General features: G+C 30.5%; 1 protein-coding gene across 4 annotated transcripts in view; it reads left to right on the top strand.

The window, feature by feature from the left end:
* Positions 1–12,310, top strand: part of chm (lysine acetyltransferase chameau) — a 497,822-nt gene that overhangs the window by 13,791 nt on the left and 471,721 nt on the right. For 3 of the 4 annotated variants that reach the window (XM_075367908.1, XM_075367910.1, XM_075367911.1), the window contains exons 4-7: positions 3,264–3,502; positions 7,075–7,392; positions 8,416–8,448; positions 10,534–10,760. In XM_075367908.1, coding sequence (XP_075224023.1) covers positions 3,264–3,502; positions 7,075–7,392; positions 8,416–8,448; positions 10,534–10,760 — 817 coding nt within the window. The remainder of the gene's footprint in view (positions 1–3,263; positions 3,503–7,074; positions 7,393–8,415; positions 8,449–10,533; positions 10,761–12,310) is intronic. The other variant, XM_075367909.1, reaches the window with a different exon arrangement.

The raw sequence follows: 12,310 nt of genomic DNA on the forward strand, positions 1-12,310 counted from the left end.
TCACTTATTTTTCTTTTTTGAGAGGGGATATTTATATTACTGAATCATATCTTATCTACTTTTACGTCATGTCATTGCACTCAATTGAAAATGATAAATCCATCTTAAAACATTAAATAAAAAATTCCCATTTTATAATAACATCCCGTACAGCATGATTATTCTGGAATATCTGGAATATCTTGAACCTAAAGTTATTCAAGTGGGTCTTTTTTGTTTAAGAGCTGGAGGAACTTCATTTACGGGCGCCAAAGCAGTGTTGTCGTTAACAAGTTCTGCAAGATGTTACTAAGTGTGTATGTGTGCCGGCACATTACCAACTAAACCTCCATCCCTGGCAGCCCCCCTCCTAGAAAAAAGTACTGATAGAGCACTACTTCAGGAGGGCAGTAACACGCCTACACACACAATCGGTCATCACTAACAACACTGAATGCTCATGGCAGCCACATAATACCACCATACACATACACGCACACAAACGCCAAACAGCATGAACAAACTCAAATACTTACCAGGATGGCCTCAGAATACTTACCAGTCTGTGCTTCAGAAGTGGGGGAACTTACCTGTGAGCTCCAGCTGGAGGAATGACCACGGCTTCATTGCGTTCAGTTGACCCCCACAAGTTTGGGGGCCCCCTAGACTTTCGACTGCAGTCCTATCCCCTGTCCAGAAATCCTTCAGCTCATAACCCTCCTTCAATCTTCAGCAATGTGCAGTTTGTCTACTATTACCTTGGCAAATCTCACCACTGTATTCCAATTCTCTTCCTTCGCTAACATTATCTACTCGAAATCTTTAGGTGAGAACATATCTGTCCTACACAGCGTGTGCAAGACTTCGCCACGCTCTAGTTCAAAGCAGGGACATCAGAAAAAGATGTGGTGAGATGGTTCTTCAGTTCCACAAACAGGACAGCTGTCTGTGTAATCAAGCCCAAATCTAAAAAAATATGCTCAAACCCCCATCACCTGTCAGAAGCTGCGTTAAATTAAAATCCATTGAGCCATGGGATCTCCAAACCCCTCCACCAACATCCCCAATCAATCGATATGTCCACCTGCCTTTCACACTGTGTTCCCACCTCTCCTGCCACACCCCTATCAACTCTTCCATGATTTCCGAATTCACATGTTTCTTTTCAGCAATAGTCAGTGTTCCACATTCGGAATAGTCCGCATTGAATATTCAGTGTTCTGCATTGGATCTTGGCTGCAGTTCAACATTTGCTGTTGGTATTGGCTGAAACCTGTTATAAAGACTTGGAGGTCAGGGCCATAAAAAAATTCTCCTATTGAGGGAGGTTGTGAGAATATTGAACTACTTTAGGTTTTATTTTTTGTTACAGTTCTTTTGGATGTGAAGAATATGTGTGAATATGTGCAGATACTAGTTAAGAGTTGCTTTCTCTTTGAGCAATGATGTTTGTTACCTAACCTGTCATTGTAGTGAACAAAGTAATGTTAGTTTTTAGAACTTACTGTTACCTGCATTTCACTGGGCTTGGTGTGTTAATACTTATATTTTGCCCATTGAACATCAGTATGAACCATTTCACTATTACCATTATATAACCGATATACAACCATTTCACTAGCATGGTTTTTGAAGTTTGTTATTTTTTATAACTGCTTATCCATTTTTAGGGAATGACTTGTGTCTCATTTCAGATTGTCTAAAACTTTTATTTTGGCATCTATGTTAAATATTCTCATACTCCAAACTTTAATTTAAAATATGAAATTAAATTGTTTCTTTTTTTATCAGCAGTTGTTTGGTAATAGAAATAGTTATAGAAAGACAGTGTTTTTATACACATTGCTTTTATACATCCACTATAAACGTATATCATAATATGAAAATATATTGTGCACATTTTTTCACTGCTTTTGTTCATTTTAAGACATTTCTTTTCATTTTTGAAAATTAACAAACTTGGGATTCTTCTGAGGTTGTCTGCACTGTCATTAGTTCCTGTAAAGGATATAAAAAGGTATTTGAGGTTTGATAAAAAAATATATATAATTTTTTTTTCTCAAAAAATTCTTATTTATTCATCAGTATTGATTTTGTCATCTTCAAATTACTTCTTGTCAGATATAATACATTTGTTCCAGCACTTTTTCCAATCTTTTAAGCACCACTGGAATGCAGTTTCTGGTATGGCATTTTGCTTCAGCAATTCTGTCTTTTTCTCTTCAAAGTTGTCAAAACATTGTCTTTCATGGTTTTTTTCAGCGTGAGGAATAGGAAAAACTCACAGGGGCCATGTTCGGTGAATATGGAGACTGAAATATCATAATGGTTTTATTTTTGGCCAAAAATTCACAAACAAGCGGTGAAGTTTGAGCACGTGCATTATCATAATAAAATTGCAATGAATTGTTTTGCCACAAATCTGGGCGTTTTCTTTGGATTGCTTCATGCAAATGGCGTAGAACTTTCTGATAGTAATCATTACTGATCCCTGACAGTGATTCGACGATTGTCCGTATAATAATTTTGTTAATCTTTTCGATGTTGTCATCAGTTGTTGATGTGCTAGGATGTGCACTTATCATCTTCAATGTCTTCACGGTCGTCTCGGAAACATTTTTTCACTTGTAAATGCTTGTTTTATTTATAGAAGAATTGTCAAAAGCAAATTCAACATTTCCAGTGTGATGCTGCACTTTATTCCATTCTTAAAGCAAAATTTAATGCATATTCTTTGTTCCATTTTTCCCATGAGTTAAAAATTCCCAACCATACCAAAACAAAAGGAACTTTTTTGACAGTCGATAACAAACTAAGCATACAATATGGCTAAAAATATAAACATATGTTACGGACAAGTATATCAGCCTAACAAGAAAAAATTGAGTTAGACTTTTATAGTCTGGGAAATTAAAAAATTCTGCGTATTTGTTTATCAAACCTTGTGGGTCTTTTTGCTTATAAACTGTAAAGGATATAAGTGTTTATAAAGTTTAACTATTCGTTATGAATTCATCATTAATCATGAATGTGATGGTTGTAAATTATAGAAGCCATGTAATAAGTGTATTGTTCATTATAAAAAATCAACAACTATTATTAATGATTATGAAAAATCAATTCAAGTTTGATAATAAAATCAATTTAATATACCTCCTTGTGTTCTTTTTATTTTTTGTACCCTTTTATGTTTTACATTGTGTATATAATGTATTGTTTGGGACTAATTATAATTAGTTTAGTAATAAATGGGTATTTATGATTTATTATTGTTTTATTTACAGAAAGCAAAACTAGTATAACGAAATCACCAGTGAAAAAAGCTGGCCCTAAAGGGCCAGCATCGCAACGTAAACCCAAAGCAAGAGGTTCTTCAGAATCAGCTCAATCATTACACAGTGAAGAAAAAAAATGCCTGCTTGAAAACTGTGATTCAATGGGACATTTGAGTGGAAAATTAGAGAAACATTTTACAATTGAAGCCTGCCCAATGTATCACAATCGTACTGTGCAAGCTTGCAAGGTTTGTTAATTTGCTAAGTTTCATTTAATTTAAATGTATGATATTTTTATCTCCTTTTTAGATTACAAATATATTTATTATTTCTAATATTCTGAAAATATTTAAGTTTCCTCATATTCATATAATGTATACACTAACATAAAAAAAATAATAAAATGATTATATATGATTGATTTGTACTGTCAATTTATGAGAATTGCCCTTTACTATGTTCCTTGTAACAATGAATCTTATAAGTAATGCTATTGACTTATGTGCATATATATAGTATGAGATGTGGCTATTAAATAATGAGACTAATGATGCTACAGAACTGCTCATGCAGCAAATTCGTACGAACGACAGCTGTGTAACGTGAAGCCTTCTCTTTCGATTGTTTCCATTCCAGTTTCTGTAGACATATTAGTCTGGCCGTGGCCTTCATTTGGATAACATTTGTGTTTTGTTTCACCGAAAAAATTATAAGTGATTTATTAGAGCAAAGAATTGTCGTGAAATTTCATATGAAACTTGGAAAAACCGCTACTGAAACTTATATTTTATTAAAAAAAGTATATGGCAATGAATGTTTACCATGTGTGTGAGTTTTTGAGTGGTTTAAGTGTTCTCGGCCAAGATGGCCGAGAAGGCATTTAAGATGATGTTCGCCCTGGTCACCCTTCTACATCAAAAACAGATAAAATAATAAAAAAAATTGGTAGTTGATTCGATCTGACCATCGGTTAACTATTTGTGCAATTATTGAAACTATAGGAATTGGCAAAGAATACTTAAGGAAAATTTTACTTAACAGTTTTAACATGCAAAAAGTGTGGGTGAAAATGATGCCTAAAATTCTCTTAATCTAACAAAAAGAAGCTTGTGAAAGTGTTTATTCTGATATTTTGAATGCCATCGAAAATGACCCAAAACTTCTTGGAAAGAGTGATAACATGTGATGAATCTTGGTTTTTCACTTATGATCCAGAAACTAAGTGTCCATCCATGTATTGGAAGGCTCCAACTTCAAAGCAATGATGATTGTTTTTTTCAATATTCATGGGATTGTGTATCTTTATTGGGTTCGTGAAGGTCAAGCTATTAATCAGCATTACTACTTTGAGGTCCTTGGGCAACTCCGTGAAAAAATGTGAAAAAAACGACATGAATTTTGGAAGAACAAGTCATGGGTTCACCAGGACAACGCACCGGCTTACACTGCATTATCTGTCAAGACGTTTCTAGCCAAGTATAACATCCCAGTGTTAGACCATACACCTTATTTGCCCGACTTGGCACTATGTGACCTTTATCTGTTCCCCAACTCAAATCTGCATTAAAGGAACAGAATTTCAGACCGTTGAAGCTTTGAAAAAAAAAAGCGGAATGCATCATAAAAGAACTCACAGAAAAGACTTCCAGCACTGTTTCGAACAGTGGAAAATTCACATGATGCATTGTAGGGTTAGAAGAGGGGTGTATATTGAAGGGGATAAATAACTAAATACGTATAAATTTAAAATAAAATATTTTACAGCATTAGTCTCGTTATTTATTTAATAGCCACACCTCATATATATATATAATTTACTGGATAATATTTCTGTTTATAAATTTTATTAAAAGTTTTGAAGTCTGGTTACATTTAAATAAAAATGATTAAAAACTTGTTTTTAATTTGTTATTATTATTTGATCATATCTATGTTGAACGAGAATTTCAACACATAATTGAATCTATCGTTCAAGAAAAAATTTAAATAAATAAATTGAAATTTATTTAAAAAAGTATAATTTTATAACATTTATTTTGTGCTTGTCATTAAACTTACTTTCGTAATTTTTCTTCATAGTATAAATTAAAATTTAAGCACTTATCATATCCCTAATTTTTCTGTTCAATCATTATAGATAACATCTAGTTTTGTTAGCCATTCAGTAACAATTTTAATAGTCATATCATTAGTGACAAAAAAATTCTTTTAGTGTAGGGAAATGAGTAAAAATCATCGGGAACCCAATCAGGGCTGTATAATGGACACCAAGTACTACCAACAGCAGGCAGTCAGCTTACAACAAAGTTATTGATGCCCTTTTGCAGGGTGGAAGGTTAATTATAAAATTATATGTTGTATTTTGTATGATGTATCAGCAGCAAATTTTTTTTGCCACTTAATAGTTGATGTTATGTGTTTTGGTCTTTAAAGGGATAGGGTCTTAAAGGGGTAGAGTGCATTTTACACCATATTCTTACTACTTTTTTTTTAATAATTGTTTTTGTAGTTGTATTTTTATTTGTACAGTTAGAGTGCAGTTTAATTTGCTTACAACATATCTACATCAATTATCTACTAGATAAAATGATCAGATAGCTTAACTGTAGTTTTCCTATGAGTGGTCTCCATTCATGTGAATGAGTTATCTTCCTGAATTTAATTATAAACTTGTTAGTTTTCATCTTTTGGTTTGTAGTCTGAATTTTCCTTCTTCATCTTCAGAATTTTTAGTTTTTGGTTAAACTGTTGTAATGTTCAACCAGTGATAGTTACAGTAGAGGAGTCAAAAGGAATTAGTTGATTTTATTTGGTTTTAATAATGAATTAAAATACTTTTTTGTTTATTTGCACCTATACATCTATTAGTTTCTATATTTATTGTGACATTTGTACAATAGCATATTAACGAATTAAATAATATTATCTTATTGTATATATAATTCATTTGGCAGTCTGAAGGTACACTTGTTAATATTCTAACCTGAATAGGATGTGCAGTTTGGTTATTTCCATGTGAAAGTTTTTTCTGGAAATTTTTATTACATTTCAATTTATTGAAACTGATATGGTTTTGAGTTGCTAATTAATGAATCTAATTTTCAAGAGCTCTGGCATTGTTTTTGGCATATTCTCTTATTTTCTTATAGTCCTGTTTTGGTGAAGTGGAGATAAGTAATTAGTCCTCTTTAATCCATTAGTTTGTAACTTTTTTTTAAATTGAGCATAATTAAAATTATACTTGTAATTAAAGTAAACAAAGTTATTTTAATTTCATTAAAAATTTTTGGTTCAATGTAAAATCTTTAAGTTAACTATCCAGCTACTTGTAAATTATATGACCAGTGAGTCACAGTGATTAGCAATTAATTTTATTATAAGCTACACATCTTTAGAATTAAAAGTAACCTTCTACCGCTTTAGATGCAAGTGGTAATATGGTACTTGATATAAAATATAATAGCTTGTATTCATTATAAAATGAATAAGTGCAATTTATATGGTAACCTTGCAATTTATATTTTGTCTCTCTTTAGGCGCTGTATAGCTGTGGAATACCGTATAGCTATATTTTAAGAAATTTTTTTTTAAGTTCGAAATCAAGTGAGCCTGATCTACCCATTCTGCGTGAATATCATTTATCTGCTCCTGAGTTTTAATTGCATGTTTAGGTCTTATTTTCTATGTAGGACAGAAAAACTATTAACTTTGTAGTTCAACTTTTACTTATTTAATTTCTGTTTTATTTTTCTAACATTATTTATTAAACTTTTGTATTTGTTAAACTTTTTTTAATACTAATTTTTATGTATTCGTGTAGGATGCTGTCATAGAACGAAAAAAAAGGGAAGAGGAAAGAAAGAAGGCTATAGCAGTTTTGAAATTAAGTCACACTAGCAACCCAACACCAGAGCAAAAAGCTTACAGGGATAAAGTAAAAGAAATGAGAACAACATTTGAGGATTCTAATAGCGGAAGTGATCGTGAGCGTAACAATAACAATAACAATAATAATACAAGTAATAACAATAACAATAATAACAGTAGCAAAGATAGAGAACCAATATTATCAAAATGTGCTCCAAAATATGATTTAAAGTTGTTTCAAGAAGCGCAATCTGTAGTCTGTGAGCTCATTGTAAGTTATTTTTTAAGTATATTTATCATTATTTTGTTATTTCTTTGTTTAAAAAAAAAGTACAACTTTTGGTTGCTGATGACATCTTATTAATGAAATGTAACAAAAATATTTTTTCTTTTAAAATTATTTGTTTTAATTTGGTAGTTCATCAGATATGGTTGGAAAAATAGAACAGAGTTCTTATTCTTTATGATAATATTGTTTTTGTTTTAGTGCTGCCATGATTTATTTGTTTTAATGTAATTAGGCAGCCCAAAAGATACCAAGAAATAATTGACATAATGTGATCAGGGCTGACAGTTTTGATTGAGGTGTCTGAAGAATAAGGAATTATTGTACTTGCCAGATGGTTTGTACTTGAAATCAAATCTTAAGTGAAATCATCAATTAGGATCCATCTACTGATGAAATGTAAGGTATAAGTGAAATACCTCAAAAATGAGGTTTGAAATGTAAGGTTTTTTGTGTTTGCCGCCTACTACCATTGCAGTTTCTTGCACTGCCTACTGATGAAAAATGAATGGGCTGACACCTTGTATCAGATAGAGTATATCTTTCTGTTTTCTGACCATAAGCTGTATCTAAAATTGTCTTTCTGGAGTCATCTTTCATATTGTTGTGTAATTTTACATTTTGAGTTTTTATTATTTTAATTTTATTGCTTATTTTTACTGAAATCCTTTTTAAACTTATTATGACAGAATTATTTGTAATTTTTTTCATCTTTCTTTTAATTGATTTGATGCACGAAAACTTATACCATTTTATTGTCTGTTTTTTCTTCCTTTGTAGTTTCTACCCTGTACAATTTCTTCTACAACCAAATTAACTAACCTTGGATACATGATACTTACCACCTTATATATGTGATCCACAAATCTTTTTATAACTTTCTGCCATAAACCAGTTTCTTTTTTCCCAATTTTTACTTTCCCATTAGTTATATATAATCTATTCTATAACAATGGGACAGTAAGGTAATTATGCCAAAAATCACCATTTCACGTTTTTCATTTTTAGGACTCAGCAGTTTGTCAAGAAATGCAAAAAAAGGTAAATTCTTTTCATTCATTTTTGTATATGTGTTCTTTGTATGGATGCGCACATGTGTGCGTGCACGCATGTATAAATGTTTATATCTATAAATATGGGTAAAATTTTCATTCTTAACTAAATTTTTAGCCACGTGAACTTCTAATAATTGTTGTTTTAAAGGATAATTCTAAGTTCTCTGATATAAGTTTTATATAACATTGTATCAGTCTTGGTTCTGAAGCTTTCTTTATTTTGTCCATCCTTTGTAAATTTATATCAAAATTCTAATATATGAATTATTTTAATTTCATATTTTATTTATATCCCACGAAAGAATCTATTCCATTTATTATTTTAATTATCATGCTATCATGGTAATTACAAGCAGTGTTTTTTAGGTTATTCTTTTCAAATTAATTGCCATATTCATTTTAAATGGTAGTTCACAGATTTTAACAAAAAAAGTTACACATTGTTGAAAGCTTTATTACAATAAATAGATTATCGTCATTTATTTATTTTCTTTTGTTTCATTTATTTCTCTTTTTTCAAAAATCATGAAAAAAGTGCTGAAAATTCACAGTGAAATGATAAATAAGAAGCCGTTATGATTAAAATTTCAACTTTATCTGTTCTATAGAATCTTTTCTGTAACTTGGACTGATGAATTTTTGCTAAGACTAACCATATTTAACACTGGTTTTTAAGTTTTTGTTTAATGAATATGGCTGGTTTGATTCTCATTAAAATAAGGTGTAAAAATTGGGACTGTAGTTAACTTCTGAATATAAATGGATGTATTAAATTTACACTTGCCTGTATTAAATTAATTACATTTTCAAAATATTATTTTGAAAAATGCTATTCTGATTTTTCATGTGAGTCATATGTTAATGGTTGAAAGATTTGTGAAATTAATTCTGTTTGTGAGTATGTATTTGTGTATACTTAAGATTTAGACATTATTTAATTGTAAAAAATTATCAATTACATAATAAAAACTAACAACGTATTAATTTTTGCTGAAAAAATAAGGAGAATATTTTTTTTCACATAATCTGTTATATTTATCAACAGTGTTAACAATCTTTAAATTTAAAATGAATAATAATTGTTCATGATTAATAACTTCATTTAGTGCATTTTTAAAAAAAATGCTTAATCTAATTTACATAAAGGTATAAAAAAATGTAATTTTCTTATCGCTAATAATTCTGGCTTTAAAAAATATCAATTTAATTAATTTATTTATGAAAATGAAAATAGCAGACAATAAACACCAGGGTAGTAATATATAAGCTAGTTTAACACAAGAGCTAATTTAACTGTATTCTCTCATACTGTTCACTGTTGCATTACTTATCATGTGTATTAAGTTAACAGAAACTTTTATATACTTTATTTACTTTATACATAGACAAATATTACATTATTATACATTAATATTTATAATTGTATTCTCTTGTATTATATTATATTTGTATCGTGAGATATTTCACATACCTGCAAGCGTGTATGAACATTATTGAAAGTGTAATCTTGAAATATTTGAATTAACTCTAGTCTAATATTTCATAAAAAGAAACTAGAGATTCTGTAAATGACATATTGTAAGATTTATTTACTTTGTACATATTATATCATTGTACATTAATATAATAATTTTATTCTCTTGTATTATATCTATATTTGTATTGTGAGAGAAGCTTAAGTTTGTTTGTTCTTGTTTGGATTTTGAGGTTTTTTTATTTGATTGTTTGTTATTATTTCTTTGAGGTATTTAAAAAAACCAGTATTATGAAAAATAAGTACAAATTGAGAAACGATTTGATGAAACTGATTAATATTTAGAGGGAAATACAGCTATCCATTATTCCCATATTTATTTATTTTTTAAATAAAAGAATAAAATCAGTTTTTGTTAACATCTTACAGATCAGGCATTGGCCTTTCATGACAAAATTTTGCTATGTGCTGTATTGGACTTGGGTTCTAATAAATTAAGCTTGAATTAACTGCTTGTCTTAAAAGACCAAATATTAAAATAGTTTTTCTGAAATAACATTCCATTTGATATAATTATGTGAAAATGTTATTCTGTAGGAAGAAGATTTAGGTACATTACCCAATACTAAAGGTACAAAGTATATTGAAATGGGCAAATTTGAAATGGAAGTATGGTATCAAAGTCCTTATCCTGAAGATTATGCTCGATTGCCTAAATTATATTTATGTGAGTATTGTTTACGGTATATGAAAAGTCGAGCTATTCTAAACAGACATGCAGTGAAATGTGTTTGGAGACATCCACCTGGTGAAGAAGTATACAGGTTTGTATAATAGTGTGGATTTTTTCCTTATTTTAAGTTATTGTAGCTTTTAAATTTTATTAGATGAATGCATAAACTTATGAATAAATATAAAAGTCTTGTGATTGTCAAATTTTCACAATACATGTATTCATTCAGTTGCATGATTCTAATTAAGTTGTAGTTCTTTCTTGCTCCTAATATATATATATATATATATATATATATATATATATATATATATATATATATATTACTATATATAGATTAATATGTTTATATGTAATATATATATATGTTTGATTAATGTATAAAGTTAAATTTGTATTCTTATACTGTTAGGTAAATAGTGTAATTAAAGGTAAAAAATTCTGGTTTGTGAATTTTTTTCAGAAATTTGTTCAAAATTGTTTATCTTTAAGGATTTGGTTTGTCTGTGAATTGAGTTGAAAAAAAGAATTAAATGTTAAATTTCAAAAGAATAATTGGTTTTCTTGAAAAATATCAAGTGATTTTTTTTTTAAAGCTTGTAAATTATCTTTAATTTGGTCTTTCCGTTATTATTGTATGCAAAAAATTGACTGTGTTCAATTTTTTATCCCTTATTTTAAATAATGCTTCTTTCTAGATCTTTTTGAGTTGTTTTGAAAAAGTAGAGTTCTGTGTAAAAAGTATGTTATACAAAATTGAAAGTTTATTCAATAATTCCCTATATATTTTGTTATATAAAAGTTTATGAAGTTATTTGCCAAAATTCCCAGAAAAGGTGTTACCCATTTAAATATTTTTTTTTCTTTTATGATCACATAGGATCACTTTAGTCAGCCCATTATTCAAATCTCTTCAAAGGGACTGTTCGAGCCTTGTGATTCTCCTAGTACTTTTTCATACATTCCTATCTCCTGCCCTCTCTGGTGTTGAAAATGTTTGTGTTGTGAGTTTCTTTCTTGTGATTGTGAAGCAAGTGTTTTTGTCCTTGATTTTTCATTAAATTTTATCTTTGTGGTGTGTGCTGGTGTAAAGCCAATTTCCTTCAGATCCTTATTTTTCTGATCCATTTACATCCTGACTTGGTATTTTTCAAGCCGAGTTTGTAGTGTACCAGCTTTTTCAGAAGTCTCGAATCTTTTTGTTTTTATTTATTTTATTTTATTTTTTTTTATTCCCTTCTCTCCCCAACCGGATATCCAATTAAGTATAACTCAGTTGGGAAGAGTGTCCATTTACTCTAAGGAGGCGTCCCCCGCCCACCGGTAGTACGCCCGGCACGACAGGTTAGCCTCCCCGGTCTCGGATCTTTACTTCTTTGTTTGTCTGCCACAAAATCCCCGCCTCAGAGATGAAGTCTGGCTACGCCCCCCCCACCCCCTCAGCAGGGAACCGGGTCTCGGTCTTTATGCCACGCCTCAAATTGGCAGCACCGACCCCACCGAGTGCCAGGGCACCCGCAGGGCCGACACCGTCGGCCGGGACTTGGTCTTTCTTTTACCCAACTTCTCTCCATTAGTTCCCTCCCTTCTCAGGAACCCGCATACCTCGGCATATGGGCCCTCCACGGAGGGACTGTCCTC

This window comes from Lycorma delicatula, chromosome 6 (genome assembly GCF_047948215.1).
Source record: "Lycorma delicatula isolate Av1 chromosome 6, ASM4794821v1, whole genome shotgun sequence".
Classification (NCBI taxonomy): Eukaryota; Metazoa; Arthropoda; class Insecta; order Hemiptera; family Fulgoridae; genus Lycorma; species Lycorma delicatula.